Here is a 20,192-nt window from a genome sequence, read left to right on the forward strand (position 1 = left end):
GTACGTGTTCAGGCTTTATAATGTAGTAAAATTTAATGTTTTTTTTTTTTTTAAACTGTTATTATTAACGTAGAGATAGAGAGGCCTGCTTCCTGGCAAAGGGTCTCTTTGATTTTGACATCATGTTAGGTCTGCTATGATGTAAATAATTTAATATGGTGAAACAGACCTGAAAGAATCTTCCTGTAACACAAGGGCCTAATGGGGTGCATTCCAGCACAAATAGTAACTTCCCGACCAAAAAAAAAAAAAATGCAAAGAAGAAATCAATGCTGGGGGTTTGTTTTATTGGTTTGATTAATTATATTAATGCAGTACAAACACACACAGCCTCTTATGCACAGATGGCGATTAAAAAAACCACATTTTGAAACCCGAAAGAATAATGATCATTCATCATTTAGGTTTGATTCAAACCATGTATGATATGCTCAAAAATTATTCCTCCTCCTCTGGGTGTGGAATTTATTTTTACTTCGTATAGAGACCTTTTTTTTTTTTAAAGACTGCAAAAGAGATATTTTTAATGTTTATTTGTATTAAATTTTTACGTTAATGCCAAATCCTCCACCTTCTGCACTTAAGAGAGATCATGCCCTACACTTCCTGAAAAAGCCTCTCACTTGGAGGACAGATTATTTGTTTGGATGAACCAGTGGTGTGGCTGGTTCTAAAGTAGGACAACTTGGCAATCCATGATGGTGGCATCGAGAAGACACAGATGCACACTCGAGATCAGACAGAGTGACCGGGGGAGGAACCCAGGAGCGGGCAGGGCAGACACCAGGCCCAGCGTAGGGGACTTGCAGGGTTTCCAAGAGCCATACTAAGGGGTGGCTCAGGCCTCCCCGGTAACTGAGACTGCATCACGGGCAGCATCTGGTAAGTCTTTTGTGAAAGGAATAGAGGCACTCTGGGACCAGCTCCATTGGACTGAAAGCGACAGTTTGGCCAGTCTTTATACCTCCCACCTCCCCAGTCAGTACATTCTGCTGGAGGACCCTCTCCTTGAAGGACAAACCCATTAGAAACTCATGGAGAAGCCCCCAACAGAAGACAGATGTTTCTATCCCAAACCAGTTGAATGGACTCAATGGTGTCCCCCAGAAAGACAGTTCCAAGTTCTCATCTCCAGTATCTATGACTGTGACCTCTGGAAGTAGACTCTGCAGGTGTAATTAACTTAAGGATCTCAGGAGATCACACGGCATTGCAGGTGGGCTGTCAGTCCAATGACTGTGTCCTTATACGAGAAAGGAGAGGGGATCTGACACAGGCCCCCAGGGGCAGGCCATATGGAGGATGCAGCAGAGGGTCACGGCCAAGCCACTTCTGCCAAGACTCTGTATGTCCCTCCAACTCAAACAGCAGTCCTGCCTTATGAAACTTTACCCCTGCCCCCTCACCCATCTCCCAGAGTCTGTCTGGGGCCACTCGACAGTTCTCAGGGCCCAGATCCCACACAGAGATTTGCTCTCCATTTGCGCTGGCAAAGACCAGAGAGAACAGGAAGAGCCTGGAAGAGGCACCAGGCCATCTGGGAGCCTCACTACTGTCACACCAGGCACAGCCTCGAGGGCAATTCTTGCTTTGTCTAGTCCTGAAAATAAGCTGAGGAACTGGAGGGGTTTACATCTTTCTACGTGGCCAGAAGAGGTGGTCCGGGGCAGGGGGCAGGCAGCGTGTGATTCCATGCATTCTTGGGTTCTGAAGCCTCGTACACAGGGACCTCAGCCTAACTGAGGCCACCAGACTGCCACCTGCCCGGATGCATATGTTGGAGGAGCCCACCTAGAGTGCGGACCCTCAATGGCAGTTGGTCATTTCAACTTGGGAGAAATACAGGGAATCTTCCTTTCTCAAAAGAGGCCCTTGAACTCAGGCTGGTATTTCTATCGTAGATCGTATTTCAATTCAGAGAGCAGAACCCCAGCTCTTCCAGGAGGTGTGTTACGGTTTTATTAAGGTGTCTTAGATACCCAGAGCAATACTTAGCATGCTAATTTCCTCAGGAAGGAAAAACATCACCATTGTTTCAAAAAAGACGGTCATGGCGCGGGGGGGGGGGGGGGGTCATGAGGACAAATGAAGACAAAAGTAAGTTGCAAAATGTCCATACCATTGTTTAAAAAAAACTACCTGGGAAATCGGTGACCCTGAGTCCATGCCTATTTATGAAACTTAAAAACCTTCTTTTAAATATCGGACATTTGTGACATAGTTGTATTTTCAGAAGGGTATGCAGAAGCACTATGTCACAAAAACGTGGACATTCTTGTGAGCCCAGAAGACTTGGGACCTTGGTCCTGGCTCATCCTGGCACATCTCCATGTCAGCTTTTAGAGAATGATCATTACCACCATCACCCTTGTGGGGAGCAGCGACTTTTTAGGCCTCTAGGCATGTATACGACCAGAACAAGAGAAGACTCCCTGTAAAACTGGGATCAGAGCTGGGTTAAATTATGCCCAACCATAATCTGGAACGTTATCTCACGTCAGTTAGAGAGTAACGGATCAGGGGTGGGCACTGGAGGCAACAACACGTACGTAGTGGTACCGCGTGATTATCATCTCAGGGACCAAAGAGTGGGGAGAATTCAGTTTGATTTCTAGCTCCTTAAAATATATTGCTGTGAAGCAACCTTGAGTGATCACTCCAGCAGGAGAAAGTGCTGAACCAAACATCCCTGGGATGAAAGGGAGAAACAGGTGACCCCACAGAGGGGGCCACCACGTTTCCCGAGGAGTGATCACGTAGGTGATATTCTGCACGGAAGCCCGTTTCTTTCCCATCTTTCACTTCTCATAGGGTTTCCTGAGAGTGGACATGCCTTTTCTCTGTGAGTGAGAGCAGAAAGCAGGTCAGTAGTGGAGAACGCCAGGTTTCGGGAGAAACAAATGAAACCAGGAAAAAGGAACAGGGCATGGTTTCATGGGTTTACTGAAATGTGCAGAGGGTCAAAACTACAAGCTGAAGAATGCAGAACCAAGCACGTGCCAGGGATGGAGGGAGGGTGGGATGGGGAGGAGGCGGGGGTATTCTAGAACTCTGCAGCAGGACAAAAGCTCAGCTCCAGGGAGCCTGGAGCTCCCAGGAAGGCATGAGGGGAAAGGACAGTGTTTTCCAGGCTGCTGGACTAGCAGCCACAGATCTGGCCTCTGCTCTCACTGTGCAATTATTAACTTCCTACTGTTTAACTCTTTAGGGACGTATACATAATTTAATTGGTGTTGCATCGTAGTTGGCTATTTCTATATAAATTGCTTCTTGGTCACTTCATCCATCCAAGAATTCCAAGCAAACTTTGGAGAAGGCAGAGTGCGTGGTGTGGAATGAGTCTCTGTTCTCTGGGCAACTGTCCTTGTGTGCAGCTAGAGGAAGAATACTGTCCTTGAAAATCCTGTACCCACGGCCTCTCCTTGGAGACCAGAAGTAGGGCAGGAAACCAAGGAGAGACAGTTCCCTTCACAGCACAAAAGTCGATTTTTGAACAGAGGACTGTATTTCTAGGAGTGATTACAAGTGATGGCAAAGGTACTCGTACTCACTTCTAAGAAAAAGAAAGAGGCCATCCATTCTGAAATGCAAGCAAAACCCCAGTGGAGGGAGTATTTTTCCAAAGAGCGTTCAGCTATCGAGAGAACACTCTTGTCGGCTTACAACACCTACCGTGTTATTTTGAGATTTAGCAGGAAATGGACTCACATCTCTACCGTTCACAAAGTTTGCCTCTTGTGGAAGAAATGAGAGACCTTTTCCCTTTTCTCTGTATCTACGCATACACACCCACATTTCTCGTAAGTGATAAAATTATTCTGGCGTGTTTGCATGAAAGCAGCTACACGGCACATCAGCAACGTGCTATCATTGTTATCACCGGGCGGACTCTTTTTTTAGAATTGAAGTAGAGTCCACATACAAAGTATTATTAACACAGCACTTAAAGTTACGTGAAAAAGCGATGTCTTACCTGTCTGCCCAGAACAAGCAGTGTGACGAAGAATATAAAGAGAGACACTGAGCCCATGGTCTTCAGGTCTTTCCAAATGCCTGGTCTATTAGAGAACAAACAGACACACAGACAAAAACAATACAAAACAACATACATACAGGACTTAGAATTTGAATATCAACCACCTTGAGACCCTCCAGTGCATGTCTTTCTACTCCAGCCAAACACACACCTTCCAGATACATCTTCAGGCCCACAAATGCATCAAAACAAACCAAAATAATCCCTATTAGGAGAGTTCAGTAACAGAAGATTCTTCCAAATTAACATATAGACTTCTTACTTTATCTCAAGCTCTAACAAACATAAAAGGAAAGCACAGAGAAATACAAATAGTATTTTCTTTATCCTTCTGAGATCAATATGGATAATTTGACATATGATTTCTTCAACTGTTGAAATGATCACTCTCAGAAAGAGACGGTATTCTAGAAATTAGCAATCCTGTGAGGTAAAAAAGTGAAGTAGGGAACTTAATTTCTACCAGCTACTCTCACCTACGAATTATATAGCTTCTCATAACATTTTTTGGCAGGTAGTTCTCAGGCCCTCTTTCATATGATTTTGTAACACAAAGGCGAGACACAGACGGAAACTCTTGGTCTACTGCCCCATTGCCCCTTGGGTCCAGGTAGACCTCAGTCATCGATCCCTGCCCGTGTCCTCATCAAAACCTTGTAGGCAATGGTCACCCCCATCGGCATGTATGGTGGGCACGGGATACCCAGACATTCCTTCCCATCTCACTCTGGGTGTCTCTGTGAGAGTGTTTTCTGGATGAGATTAACATTTGAATCAGTAAATTGAGTAAAGCAGATCACTTTGTAATAGAGGTCAGCCTCATCCCATCAGTTGAAGACTTTAGTCGGAGAAAAGGCTGACCTCCCCCCAAATTAGAGAGAATTCTCTCTTGCCTGACTGCCTCTGAACTCAAACACTGGCTCCTCCTGGCTCTCCTGCAGCTTCTGGCCTTCCGTCTCCAACTGGACATGCACGGTTCAGATGTTGGATTTGCCAGCCTCCATAATCATGAGAACCAATTCCTTATGACAAACTTCTTGACTGATACATATTTATATCCTATTTATATTCTATTTCTCTGGAGAATCCTGACTAATACAGCATGGAAGGAGACATCTCCTGCCATCCCTGGGGAATCCCGTGTAGCTGACAAATGAGGACCTCCCACATAAAAGAGTAAGTAAGACTTGAAAAAGAAAATTATGTAGTAAGACTCAAAAAAGAAATTATGATTATGTATGGACGTATGTCACATAGGCAGCATAGGTCATGTTTAATTAAATTAAATAAATACCAGGTAATTACTTTCTGCTTGTGAGTTGCACTTGCTTTGAGGTTTTCCTGTTTCTCTACGGAGGGTTCAAAGGGCTCATGACATAAGAGGAGTCCCTGTGGTAGTGAGAGAGCTCAGGTGGGCTTTGGTATAGGATAATCCATGGAGGAACTGAGGTTCCTCTGCTCTCTCGATCTGTGGGACCTGGGTTAACCCCTCCAAACATCACTCTTGGCATCAGCCAAAGGGGGTCACATGGTCCATCTTACAGGCTGTTGTGGTCACTAGGTCAAGTATTAAGCCCAGCACAGGGCCTGACCAGGGGAGGCACTTCATAAATAGCACATGTGAGTTTCAGTACTAGATGCAGAGTAACAAGGGAGGGGACAGAGCTAGAGAGGTAGAGAAAAAGGTAAGAAAATGTAGGTTGGTGAATTACCATTAACAGAGTGAAAGATCCAAGTGCACAGGGAACATGGAGGCAGAATGGCCAGTCTCAGTCCTTGATGGGCTTAAGGACTCCAGAAAGGCTGAGCCTGCATTAGGGGCTCTTTCCTCCCTCCTAAACCAGCTGGGCTGCAAGCATGCGAGTTCCCCAGCTATAAGGAGGTCACTGGTTCCTGAGCATGAAGTAAGCTGAGAACTGCCACTTTCCTGCTTGCCCACAACTGATTCTAAGAAACGAAGCTGTTCCCTTTCGAGCCTGTGACAGCTGTGTCTAATGGCACAGCCAAAGGGACGGAGGGGAGCAGATGTTTATAAACAATGCTGGCTGCAATGAATTTTAAACTTTTTTTTTTTTCTGTATTGACTATACTGACAACATATTGCCCAGGCAGTGAAAGTGGTAAGACACAGCCAACATTCTCAGATACGTGGGCGGAGTCTGACATTTTCATCTTGCTCTGTGAACCTTCTGTTCCTTTGTAATTCCAGGGGTCTGAGAAAGCAGCTATGACATTCCCCTTCCACCCCCACCCCTGTCACTCCCAAACTAAGAGTAAAATGTTAACTCCCAGGTCAGGATCTTGTAGCACCTTCATCAGTACAACCAATCAGAACTCAGGTCCTCCTTGCATTCCCAGGTGAGGGACCAGATGTCCCAAAAAATGCAGAGCCAGCCTAGGTCCCCATCACTGGGGAGAGGGGGACGTAGGGCCCTCTTTATGCAATTCAGGGCCTGGTGGGGTTTTCAGTTCATCACACAGAAGATACAGACAAGAAATCTTTTTCTGGGACTCCTCACATTAATGTGTTTGAACATTGGTTTAGGGGACAGAAATGCTCTGCTCCACCTGTCTCCCAGATCTGGAGCCTTTGTGAGGATGAGTGGTGGGAGGAGCTGGGGACCTGGAGGAGGAAGGACAAGAGAAGATAAGGCAAGTAGTTGCTGGACGGGACCTAACTGCGCCTTGGAAATAACGAGGCACATCCAGCCTCCAGAATAGACTCGTAGGCCAACACACGAATGCCTTTTCTGCTCCTGACCCTCTCTGTCTATTAAGAAGGACTGCCTGTGCTTTCAAGGATTGCATTTTGGTTTCTCAAAAACTTCCTTTATTCATCCAGCCACGAAGAATGGCTGATTCTTGTAGGACACTTTCTCTCCCATGTGGGCCATGCATGGGCGAGTGCCAGATGGCTCCTGAAGTTTGAATGAGAAATCTGTCCATCCACAGATGCATTCCTGGGTTACTTTGCTCCTTGTGTGCACGTGGGAGAGGCCAGAAGGGGAGCAGTGCAGAGGTAGCAGCATCCAGAATAGCTAGAATAGAATCCCAGGATCTAGACTAGTCAACGTGTCCACGATCACTTTAGGTTCTTAGGGCTTCTAAAACAATGTACTACAAACTGAGTGGCTCAAAACAATGGACGTTTATTATTTCACAGTTCTAGAAGCCAGATGTCTGGTATCAAGGTGCCAGGAGGAAAGTGCTCCTTCTGAAACCTGTGGGGACATCCTTCCTTCCTTCATTATGGCTTCTGGTGGTTGGCCACCAATCCTTGGTGCTCCTTGGCTTCCCACGGCATCATTTCAATCTCTGCCTCCATCATCAAATGGCATTCTCTCGACACAGCCATCTTCTTATAAGGAAACCAGCCACGCTGGGTTAGGGCTCACCCTACTCCAGTAGGGCTTCACCTCAACTAAATCCATCGGCAACAACCCTATTCCAAGTAAGGTCACATTGTGAGGTACTGGGGGTTACGACTTCACCATGTCTTCTTTTGGGAGAGACAAGCCAACCTATGACACTCGTGCTGGTCATTTACATAAAAACGATAGCTAGTTGGATGTGAGGCCTCCTCTCTCTCCTTTAAGTTTTAAGGTTGAAATCCCCATTCTGGACTTTTTCCTTGTCTGGTTGTGCCATTCCCGAGTGTGATGAAGTAGGGGACGCAGCACTAATATAACTGAGAAAGTTTCTAACTCAGTGACAGTTCTAGCCAAAATGTGACTGAATATGCTTTCTTTCATACCTAAAAATTGGGCTCTGGAGACTTAGATGCCCAAACGAGCCTGCAGCCACACACTAATTTACGGTGGGCCCTCACCCTGAGGCTGTTAATGGAGCAATCATTGTGGCCCTCAAGTTTTGAGAGTATAAAAGACCAAAGAAACCTACAAAATTGGATGAGCAATATGGAGGAAATGCCTGGGGGACCAGTCTCTAACCTAAAGGCAAATTATTCAGTTGAGGTAAAAAAATGACATTTTTAATTCTCAGGAGAGAAAGCAGTCCAGGCATGGAGACACGAACATGATCTTACACTTAAAATCTTTATGTTTTCCTAGGTGATGTAGACCCCTCTTACTTTTGAGAAGAAAAGTACCTAAAAGAAACTCAGGATTATATGGTAATTCTATTTTTCTTTGTTCCAAGTTTTTATTTAAATTCCAGTTAGTTAATATAGAGTGTAATATTGGTTTCAGGAGTAGAATTTAGTGATTCATCCTTACGTACAACACCCGGTGCTCATTACAGTAAGTGCCCTCCTTAATGCCCATCGCCCATTTAACCCACCCCCACCCACCTCCCTCCAGCAACCCTCAGTTCATTCCCTATTGTTACGAGTCTCTCATGGTTTGCCTACCTGATTTTATCTTATTTTATTTTTCTTCCCTTTCTCTATAGTCACCTGTTTTGTTTCTTAAATACCACATATGAGTGAAATCACATGGTATTTGTCTTTCTTTGACTGACTTATTTCACTTAGCATAATACACTCTAGTTCCATCCATGTTGTCGCAAATGGCAATTTCCTTTTCATGGCTGAGTAATATTCCATTGTGTGTATCTCTCTCTCTCTCTATCTATCTATCTATCTATCTATCTATCTATCTATCTATATAGCCCCTCTTCTTTATCCATTCATCAGTCGATGGACCTTTGGGCTCTTTCCATAATTTGGCGATTGTTGATAATGCTACTATAAACATCGGGGTGCACGTACCCCTTCGGATCTGTATTTTTGTAGTGCAATTGCTGGGTCATAGGGTCGCTCTATTTTTAACTTCTTGAGGAACCTCCAACCAGTGTTCCAGAGTGGCTGCACCAGCTTGCATTCCCACCAACAGTGTAGGAGGGCTCCCCTTTCTCTGCATCCTCGCCAACATCTGTTGTTTCCTGAATTGTTAATTTTAGCCATTCTGACAGGTGTGAGGTGGTATCTCATCGTGCTTTTAATTTGTATTTCCCTGATGATGAGTGATGTTGAATATCTTTTCATGTGTCTGTTAGCCATCTGGATGTCTTCTTTGGAAAAATGTCTATTCGTGTCTTCTGCCCATTTCTTAACTGGATTATTCGTTTTTTAGGTGTTGAGTTTGATAAATTCTTTATAGATTCTGGATACTAACCTTTATCAGATATGTCATTTGCAAATATCTTCTCCCAATCTGTAGGCTGCCTTTTAGTTTTGTTGATTGTTTGCTTTGCTGTGCAGAAACTTTTTATCTTGATGAAGTCCCAATGGTTCATTTTTGCTTTTGTTTCCCTTGCCTCTGGAGATGTGTCTAGTAAGAAGTTGCGGTGGCCGGGGTCAAAGAGGTTGCCGCCTGTGTTCTCATCTAGGATTTTGATGGTTTCCTGTCTCACATTTAGGTCCTTCATCCATGGGAATTCTATTTTTAAATTTTTGAGACACCTCCATACTGTGTTCCAGAACGGCTACACCAGCTTGCATTCCCACCAACAGCGTAAGACAGTTCCCATTTCTCCACATCCTCACCAACACCTGTTGTTTCTTAAAAAATATTTTATTTATTTATTTGAGAGAGAGAGAGAGCATGAGAGAGAGAGAGAGAGAGAGAGATCAGGAGCAGGGGGGAGGGGCAGAGGGAGAAGCAGACTCCCCACTGAGCAGGGAGCCCAACGTGGGACTTGATTCCAGGACCCTGGGATCATGACCCGAGCTGAAGGCAGATGCCTAACCGCCTGAGCCAGCCAGGTGCCCTCTTGTGTGTGTTTTTTTTTTTTTTTTAAAGATTTATTTATTATTTATTTTGAGAGAGTGAGAATGAGAGAGAACACGAGAGGGGGGAGGGTCAGAGGGAGAAGCAGACTCCCCGCTGAGCAGGGAGCCCGATGCGGGACTCGATCCTGGGACTCCAGGATCATGACCCGAGCCGAAGGCAGTCGCTTAACCAACTGAGCCACCCAGGCGCCCCCTCTTGTGTGTTTTTATCCATCCAGCCAGTCTTGCCTTTTGGGTAGAGAATTCACTTCATTTCCATTGAGAGTAACATTGATTGACAAGGACTTTCTAATGCTCTGTTACTAATGGTTCTCTGGCTGTTCTTTAGTTCCTCTGTTCCTTTCTTTCTTGAGTTTTTGTGTTCCTTGAGGTTTTTCATCGCTTTCTTCAATCTGAAAGAGCAGTTACCCCCTTGAGTCTTTATTAACTGCGTCTGGGATGGAAATACCTTGAGGATCCCTGAGAAGGTCCCTGGTCATACCTGCTCTTCGCCTCTTCCTCCCTCTCGTGGCAGAGTTCTTAAGCTTTCGCACCTCCTCTCCATCGGGCAGGGCACCGGGCAGAGTACTCACAGCCTCCTTTTGTTTTCCCAAACAAAACTTGCCTGGCCCTCAGATTCGAGCTGGCTTTCTGTGTGTGCTCACTAGCCATCTGCTAAAGCTCGTTGTCTTCTCTGCCACTGGGAGTGTGGGCAGGGATCTGGTCACAGGGTCAGGGTGTGGGAGGTGTGGGGATCTGTGGGTGAGGTGTTCCCAGAATCTCCTGGGCAGGCTTCTCAATGGAGGCCACGATGCAGTGAGTAGGATCCGTGTCCCTGGAAGGCCCTTTGAGAGTGCCTATCTGTCCTTGCCCAGCTGCTCCCTGCCCCCACCATGCAGCTCAGGACTCAGCACTGTGGATGCTCGCTCGCATTGGAGATCTCCCTTGGGCCTCAGCTGTACCCTTCTGGGGGACAGGGGGTGTGGGTAGAGTCAAGCCATTCCTCTTACCCACTGCAGTGCGTTCAGACAGTGTGCTGGAACGTCTGCTCTGGAAACCCGGACTTGCTCCAAGGCTCTGTGGGTGGGTCACTTGTCAAGTGTTTTCTAGGGGCCCCTGGACCACAGCCACGACGGGCTGGAGCTGGTTCACGGCTGTTGCACGGCTCACAGCCCGGGGCCCGTATGCCTATTACCTGATCCTCAAGTGCGTGAGATGCCTCTTGGACCCCGTGGCATATACTGTTGGATCCCCCAGCTCCTGCAACAGCACTTTTGTCCCTGGACAGATGTCAAATCACTGGAGCTGGTGGGGGTGGTGGTGGCAAAGACGAGAGACATCTTATTCTGCCATGATGCTGAAGTCCCTTCCTTCTTGCGCTTCTGAATCCCCACAGTTCTCCAAGGTCTTTCCAGCGTTAGTCAGCTCTGGGCCCCCTGACACATGCCTGGCCCACAAGCTCATCCTTTCCTAGGTGTGCAGGATAAGCTTAACCACGACATCCTGACAAGTCTCCTGCCGGCCTTCTGATGAAACCCGATTTTCTTATAGAGACGTTTTGGGAAATTCGTCTTCTTTTTTTTTTTAAGATTTATTTATTTGAGAGAGAGAGAGAGTGTGCGGGGGGAGGGGCAGCGGGAGAGGGAGAGAGAAAATCTTAAGCAGACTCCACGCCCAACATGGAACCCAACGTGGAGCTCCATCTCTTGACCCCAAGATCATGGCCTGAGCCGAAATCAAGTCAGCCACTTAACTGACTGAGCCACCCAGGAGCCCCTGTGATCTTCTTGACAGCAGAGACTACACTTTCTTCGTCTCTGTGCTCAGGCTCCAGCGCTCAGGCCTGGCATACAAAGGGTGTTCAATAAAAGTGTGTCATAAAAACAGATGAGTAAGTGGACGAATAATCATCTTGGTTTGAAACGTAAGGGGCTTCCTTTCTAGACACTCTTTCCTCTCTGGCTGGACAGAGATTCACCAGAATCCTATGCAGTCTTCCGGAGAGGGTGGCCCAATGTCACCCAAGGACAGACGGCCCAGAGCCTTATGCTTTCTCAGAGTGTCACTCACAAATGCCAAGCAAGACATTCTGGGCTGGAACAGACTACCACATGGAGGGACAAGCTCATGCTGAGCAATGAGCCCTGCAGGCAGCTGCGGGTCAGAAGAGATGACAAAGTCCGGGGCTGGGAGATAGCACTGGCCTCTGCTATGGATGTACTATGCACCCATGAATGTGGCTGTGGTTTCGTTCTGTGGAGGCGATTTTAAGTGGGAAGCAACTGGTCTATCGGTGCAGTAAGACAGAGGGCTATGCATGGCTTCAGCATCAGAGATGGAGGAACTGATGATATGACATATGTATTCTGCAGTCTATGGGCACAGGCTCTGTGAAATCTCCTTTTTCCCCTTATTCTAAAATCAAACAAAACAAAACAGCCAAAAATCAAGTATCCTCCTGCAAGTGGATCCACATCACAGCAGATCTTTGAGTTTAGATAACCAAGTAGCTCACTAATGGTTGTTTTTTATAGAAAAAAAGAAAGCTTGGTGGAATGTGAGCAGCCCTAGGATGACTTGCTTTTTCCTTAAATTGGCAGCTTGGACAACCTACCTCCTTCTCTGGCCTCCCGGGCGGCTGCTAGTGGGTGTCAGCCACCCAGAAACGTGTGTTCCTTACTTTCTGGAGCTGGAACAGGGAGCAGGAATCAGAAAGGGCAAGAGAAGCTGAGATATTAAGTTTGAAAGTTTCAAAACTATTCAACATTAACTTGGATACAGGATGGGTTAGAATGTTAATTTGGAATACATTTTTAATTTGAAAGTGGAGACTTTAGAGGAATTTCAGGTGCTTTGGAATACCCCCAGGCCCTCCACCCCAGAGTGGATGTGCGATGCTCTCCTGCCTTTCTGCTGATCCTGATTAATGCTGTAGTTCTTCCTCAAGACTCTCAGGGAGCTCATCATTGGCTGATTCCAAGTTGGGGCACTGTCAGAATGGGTCACAAAATCTCAAATTCTGTATCTTGAATGAGACGTAGGAGAAACAGAGAAAGCAAAACAATGCCACACTGAAGGTGTGTAATTCAGAGCTCTCAGTGATAGACGTTTGAGTATCTCCATCACTGTCATTGATATGGAGCTTTAAGGAAGTGTAAGAATTACACGGACATTTCCACCAGCAAGCACCCAGAGCTCCTGAATGAGGCTGGGCACTGGGTATCACTGCTTACTTACACGCCTTAGTTATGTGCTGTCCACAGAGGCCCTGTCTTATTCGGCGAAGTGCTCAAACAGAGCTGGTTAGCCCACAGAGTTCCCTGTTATCTCCTCTGTTCAAGCTCTCCCACACCCTTACCTCTTCAGAGTTATAAGGCACATTTCCCTCACTCAGGTGAATTAGTATCATTCCGGGTCCATATTAAATGGTAATACTCATCCCTTGAGACTTTTTAGTTCTGTAAGGTAAAAACTCACAGGAAAAATCTGACAGTGTGTTGCAGACTCTGTGGCAAGCCTTTGACATGGGAAGGGTGGGTCTTTGAAACAAAAACATCCTCCAGCAATATCAACGCTCATCACCATCACCATCGCTGGGACAGACAGCCTGGGGTCCCTGGCCATGTTGGCTGAGGGCTTTGGGAGACTGTCATGGGAAGGAACAAGAATCATTATTAATTGGTTCAGTAAACATCCTGCCCTTACAGAAAGATGGACGATGTCGTAAATGCCGAAGGAGGAGATATGTTGTTCTGGACCTTCTAAATACCAGAAACCTCTGAGCTTCCTTCACCGTGAGGACTTACCAGAATCTCATGAACACAGATAATGATAGGTACTGCGGCATTGCTGGCCTCCATTTGATGAATTGTTCATGGCATGTCCTCTCAAAGTGGTCTTTTTCTCTCCTTTAGAGTAGGCTTTCCACATTCGTCAAACTCTAATAAGAGTATCTCTGATGCCATTTTCTAAATTATCCATTGATCTGGAGTTTTTCTAGTGCATACTTCTCCTGTTTCCTTTGCTGACCCCACTGGCAAAAACTTCCCTATTGACTTGCACCATCCTGTTGGCCGGTCCATGATCAATGTCACATGTGGTTCTGAGAAGGTCCCTGAAACATGGGTCACGGTGAACTCACATACGGACAAAAGTGCTGTCCAACTATGTATTCAGAAGTTGGCCTGGCACTGCCTTATGAGCAGAAATGCCCTCTCGGACTCGCCCTTGAAATACAAGACTACAAACAGAGCTGATGCTGTCCCTGAAAAGACACATCTTCAATGAGCCTCTGTCTTCAGGGAAGCAGATTAGGTGAGACTTTCCGTTACAGCCAGGACTGGGGCCCTTCTGATTATTCGGGGGTGCACCTGCTGTTATTCATGTATCCAACAGATGTTTATCGAGCACCTCCTTACTTACCCAATGGCAGGCATGGTTCCAGGCACTGTGGATATCAGAGTGGTACTTGGTTCAGACCTTCTCTGTCCTCGATTCGAGAGTATCTATTATTTGCGTCATAGGAAAGGAGACGGCGGGCAACAGAGCCCCAGTGGATTCATCCGGGGGGGTACTCCCCACCTCTGCAGAGTGAGGGGGCTGCTCAGTCTTCAGCAGAAGCGTGGGGTAGGTCTGCCGACAGTGCTCGGGGCCCACATGGGGACCAATCCAGAGGCCAAGGTGGGCACCAAGGACACTCACTGCCACAGCCAAGCACACATTCCAGAAAGAAGACCGGGACAAGAACCAGGAAGCCAGGAGTGGAAAGGGAGGGCAAGGATGCAAAGGCCAGAAATAAGTCCGAAAAGGGACAGGACCAAGCTCATCTTCAGTGACACAGATGAGCTCAATCAGGAACAGATGTGCTGCTTGGCACTCCTGTGAGCCAGCTCCCTCCATGAAGGGGGCCTCTGGCTTGGAATTTAGGAATGTTCCAGCTCAAGGCACTGCCCCAGAGCAGGGGGCTTTTGTTTTTCTAAGGATCCTAGTGTTCTGTCGGAAAGAGTTGTGTCAGCAACGACACAAGGCAAAGGATGGGGAAACCCCTAGCAGGTGTCTGATGGCAAAGTCTCGTGAATCTTAGAGAACAAAGAACACACTGGCATGAGTCCCAGAGTTACATCAAACATGAGGCTGGAGAAATCAGGAGGAAGGTGAAGACTCCTGCTCTTAAGAGTCTCTCATTTGGGGTTAGTTTTCAACTGACATTGAGAAAATGTGTTAATTTCAAGATATTCTGTTACTCTGCCAGGAACAGTCATCGTTGGGTGGAGGAACGCTTCTTCCTTCTGGGGTGTGGAAATGTCAGAGCCCTATGGTGAGGCGGAGGGGGGTGGGGAGGTGAGGCGGAGGGGGGTGGGGAGGCAGGTCCCTGAGGCTTCTCGGCTCAGCCCTCTCTAGCCGTAAGGTTCTTATAAAGACAGAACTCGGAGAAGACACACAAAAGATCCTGAAGGAAACGGAAGGACTCTGAAAGTAAACACTCCTTTTCTTCAACCAAGGAACGACTCTACTGCTGCTCAGTTGTAAGCAGAGATCGTGTGTCTGTCTCTGGTCCCCAGAAGTCATTCTCTCTCCATCAGAAACTCGCTTATCTAATTTCCTCTTTTTCTTCAGATGTGTAGCATATTCAGGAGCTTCAAATTTAATAAAGGGAAATTCAGCAGAATCGTCAGCTGTGCATAAAAATCAGTAACACCGCATTTATGTAGGGATTTGACACAGGCTCTCTGGGTATAGTAGAGAAATAGTAAAGCGTGTTTGCTTGGCGACTTTGAGAAATGATTGGGAAATTAACTCCTGATTTCATTCTCATCCTTGCTAAGGAATCAAACTTTCCTTAATACCATTATGCATTTTTGCAACTCTACTCCTCTCAGCTTGATTACAAATTATTAGGGCTTCGTGGTGTGGAGGATGATGGAAATTAAATTATGTGAGGAGAACGCGCTGCTGTGGTGTTTCTGAAAGTGTTTTTATTGGTAAGGAACGTGCACACAGTAAGGTGCACGCTGTACTTGACACTGAGCCTCCAATGGAGAAGTAAGTGGCCATGCGCTGGGAACACAAGCCGTCTTTCTGGAGCCACACATCTATGAAAATATTTAAGGTGTTTATTTTAAATTAAAAGAGATACAGATAATTTATGGAGGATTATGCCACACGCTTATAGAAAAAATTTAAAGGCTGGTGGGTCCAGAAATAAACCTAGTGCGTGATATATAAAGTTTTGCCATTAAGATGTGAGATGGAGAATATCATAATGATTACTTTTTTTTCAAGCAGGGGATAAATATTCATTGTAAGTATATGGAAGTAATTTGATGGCAAGAAACCTTTTATAAACCTGAGGAAGGGCTTGAGGAACATTCTTCCAATGTTCCCAACCTCAGGGCGGGATGCGATCACAGTTGTATCTTTTCTTGAAAGTCAATCTCTTCATAGAACAGACAGTTGCCAGTTGACCATACTCCCTCCACGCAAGAGTAGTTTAGGAAATCTCCCCTAAGAAGTTTAATGCTGTAACTTGTGAATCTTTTCCGGTACTTTTGTGTAGGCTGATTCATCTGTTTTGGACTGGGGGGGGCACTTTGCCTGGGGGGCACATTTGGCAGTGTCTGGAGAAATCTTTTGTTGTCATGACTTGGGGTGGGTAGTTGTGTCTGGCGTCTAGTGGGTAGGGGCCAGGGATCTGCTAAGAATCGTGTAATGCCCAGGACGGTCCCCTCACTGCCCAACGCAAGGGAAACTTATTCAGTCCGAAGTATTAACAATACTGAGGAAGAGAAACCCTAGGTTATACTTATCATTACAGTCCAGAGGGGAACACAAATCTCCTCTCTAAACCACTTCCTATCCCCTACATGTATGTGATGATACCGATTCTACATAAAATCTATAACGAAGACACACACCAGCTTCCTGCACCCTTGTTTTAAAGAAACCCACGTGCAGTGATTGCCGATGACAAGGATATTGCTCATCGACATTTACTCCACGCACACTCACGTTATCAACGTCCCGCAAAAGAACCAAGGAGAAGGAAAGGGACGCGGGTTACCTCTCGAATAAGACCTGGCTGTAGTCGTCTAGGACGTGGGCGTGAGTGTGCAGAAGGATGGTGTTGTAGCCCACCAATGCCACCATCATGATCAACATCTTCAACTCGTAGTTCACCCTCAGGAACACCGAGCAGGAAATCAGTCCCAGAATGCAGCTGTAGATAAAGTACTGGAACAGGGAAACAGATCAGATGAATTACTCAGGATCTCCTCTGAGAAATGCTGGAGTAAGCATTAAAATTGGGGATCACCACCAAGTTCACTCAGGCTGCTTATGAACTGGCTGCTCATCATTTGCTTCTGGAAAATGAAAACAATAGGACTCTGTACACCTTTAGAGATTTCAAAAGTTGTAGTACATAGAATCTCTTTCGGCCTTGCAATTCTTTATTTATTAAGAGGATATAAATCATCGCAGGGTTTTAAAAGCACAAGAAAGCCCAGGTGTTTTATTAAAAGAGAAACAGTGGGTCTAAAGCAGGAAGGATTTAACAAACTAAAAGCTTTGGCCAGGGTGAGTCACGAATTCCCCGGAAGCGGACAGGAACCCAAGGAAATGGAAAGAACCAGGTGTGAGGAAGAAAGCACATTCCATCCTGTGTGGCCCCAGGAAGCCACGCCGCTCCTGCACGAGGATGCGTGTTTCTCACTATTTACCATAATGGACATCGTTGAGAAGGGAGAGCCCTGAGGCAACCTTCCTTGGCTCACTCATTCGCGGGGTTACTTTGGGCCACTGACCTAACCCGGCTGTGTGACACGGTGTCTTTAGCTATAACATGAGGGGAAGAATGTCCTCCTTTTAAGTCACTGAACAGAGTGAGCAGAGCTTGGAGCCCAGAGCCCTGCCAGCCAGGAGTGACTTGCTGAATGAAAGGTCACCAGTCGCACGAAGGCTTTATCTGCTCTACCCCTCTGTTTTTGTGAACCAAGGTTAGCTATCTGCTTTCCTAGAAGGGAAGCAGCTCTCAATAAAGTCTAATCATTTTAATAAAGCATAGATCCGACGATGTTTGATAAACGTGCCTTTATAAAAGAGCCCAGTTTGTAAGGCACTCAATTTTCGTGTCATTATGTGGAATAAGCCATGTATGAGCTGCTTATTCTTACCACTCGAGCTCTTTTATTTCCCTGGCTAAGGCCATCCAGAGTCAGCTCTCTGGAAGGCTAGTGATATTAGCTCATCCATCCTGTTCCTGGGGAAGAAAGGAAGGCGAGGAGTGAGCTGCCCTGGTCACACCAAGCACTTCCTTCTCCGTGAGAGGGGTGCTTGGTGTCAGCCCAGATGTTGTACTCTCGGGGACCTGGACCCGGCATGTCAGCTTCCCCAGGAAGACCAGCGGTTGTCCCTGATCACACGGCAACTGGGTCACCCTTTAGGAGGTGATGCTTTCCCCCCGGTGGCTGCACTTCACGGGGCCCTGAGGGTTCTAAGCATCCTTTCTCTGGCCCAAATTACCTTCCCGATGTGAGTTCTCCCCGATGCTGACACCACTCCCCCTACAACAGAGAACAAGAGGAGGAAAAGAGGGAAGACATGTGTGCGGACGGGGCTGCTCAGGCTGGGACACTCGTGGGAGCAGGTGGGAGCAACGGCTCAGTCTCCCCCGATGCAGGAGGCCAGGGAGGATGCGCAGGCTCTGAAGCCAGTCCTTATTTCCACGGAGTGCGGCCACTGTTACCCTCAGAGGGCAGGCGTGAGGGCTCACGGCAGGATGTGCCCCAGGCCTGGGGACAGCCACTGGATGCGGACCAGGCAGCTCTGCAGAGGGCCTGGGGAGGTCCCCTCAGGGCAGGGAACGTGCCCAGCTGCCTGGCAGGGAGGCTCGTGCCTACTGAATTGAGTAAGATACAGGCTTCTACTTCTCACATCTTTTTTTAGTTCATTTTTCTGCTAACTCACTATTATATTTTTCTAAAGTATCATTCCAAGACAGATTGGAAATTAAAAAAAACAAAAAAACAGAATGAAAACAGGGCCTTCCTCATGAAGAGTCTGAGAGGCCCTGGTTTACAACCTAGCGGTCTTTCAGTCACTAATCAAGAGTATTCTAGAACGGCTCCTTAAAAGCCATGAAATTGCCCTGGGAGCCGGCGGGGGGAGTGGGGGAGACTCTCAGTTCCAACAGGATGCTGCTACTAAAATCATGCTGAAAACCATAGAATGAACATTATCAACAAGGTCAGCCTAGGGGAAGGAGCAGAATCAGGAACCACTGTGTGTATCAACGTATGCACGGTGGGGGGGTGCGGATAGGACTGTAAAGGTTTTCTTTAACACCTGTCATACAAAAGAGGTGCCAATACCTATGCAAATATGCCCATGGTTTCACTTTTTAAAATCCGTTCTTAGGCTTTTAAAAAGTTTTCATATTTCAGGAATATTGATTAGAATATACACATTAATGGGAAGTAGCATTTAGTCCGTTCTTTATTAAATAGCCTTTCTGGAACACTTGGAGGCCGTGCCCAAGGTGGTTTGGGAACTGATTAAAGGTAGGGGGCAGCCTGCAGACAGCGACAGAGGGATGTGTGAATGAGGGGGGAGAGCTGAGAAGGCCAGGCCAGGGCTTCTGAAGATCAGCTGTTCTCAGTGATAAGGCACCTGCCAGGAAGGGCTCGGGTGGGCAAGGGTTTCGGCGGCAGGCTCCCGGACTGACTTCTATTAGGGTGTAATGACTGCTGACCTATTTCTATATAATTTTGATATAGTTGATATATTAGTTAATGGTTGCATTATTTATTAACATTTATAATTTTAATATTATTTTAAGTACTAAATAGTTGTTAATATTAATCTTAAGTTAAGGAAGTTAACATTAGTTAATATGATTATTAACACGTTTGATACCGCTGATCGATGGAATCAACTTGCGTTTCAATGGCAAAGGAACAACCACTATGACCCTGGGTAATTTCCTTAAGTTTCTTTGGGCCTCAGTGCCCTCACCAGGAAAACGGGAATTCCAGGAACAGCAAACTCACAGGGCAGGTTTTCAGATGAAATGATAGGAACTGCCGACGTGGCAGAAATCAAGGAAATACAGGGCGTATTAGGGAATATACAGGGACGCCTGGGGGGCTCAGCCGGTGAAGCCCCTGCCTTCGCCTCAGTTCATGATCTTGGGGTCCTGGGACTGAGCCCCAGGTTGAGCCCGGCATTGAGCCCCGAGCCGTGGGTCTCCCTCTGCCCTGCCCCTGGTCCTGTGTGTGCGTTCTCTCTCTCTCAAATATAGTCTTTAAAAAAATTAGGGAATATACGAAGGACACATATAAAAAGAAGGGTCTCCTATAATCTCCAACAACCAACTTGAGCAACTATTGATTATTTTGGGTATATCTTTCCAGCCTTTTTTTTTTTTTT

The 20,192-nt window shown here is 46.5% G+C and overlaps 1 protein-coding gene across 3 annotated transcripts in view; it reads right to left on the reverse strand.

The window, feature by feature from the left end:
* The window catches only part of ADCY2 (adenylate cyclase 2), a 412,639-nt gene that overhangs the window by 39,233 nt on the left and 353,214 nt on the right, over positions 1–20,192 (reverse strand). For all 3 annotated transcript variants that reach the window (XR_012377669.1, XM_073891097.1, XM_025867481.2), the window contains exons 18-19: positions 16,828–16,997; positions 3,974–4,058 (exon numbers count right to left, since the gene is read on the reverse strand). Coding sequence is in view for 2 of the 3 variants with exons in the window: in XM_073891097.1 (XP_073747198.1) it covers positions 3,974–4,058; positions 16,828–16,997 (255 nt within the window). In the remaining variant the exon portion in view is untranslated. The remainder of the gene's footprint in view (positions 1–3,973; positions 4,059–16,827; positions 16,998–20,192) is intronic.

The sequence above is a fragment of the Callorhinus ursinus genome, unplaced genomic scaffold (assembly GCF_003265705.2).
Source record: "Callorhinus ursinus isolate GAN/ISIS: 27379988/994484 unplaced genomic scaffold, GSC_fseal_2.0 scaffold3, whole genome shotgun sequence".
Lineage (NCBI taxonomy): Eukaryota > Metazoa > Chordata > Mammalia > Carnivora > Otariidae > Callorhinus > Callorhinus ursinus.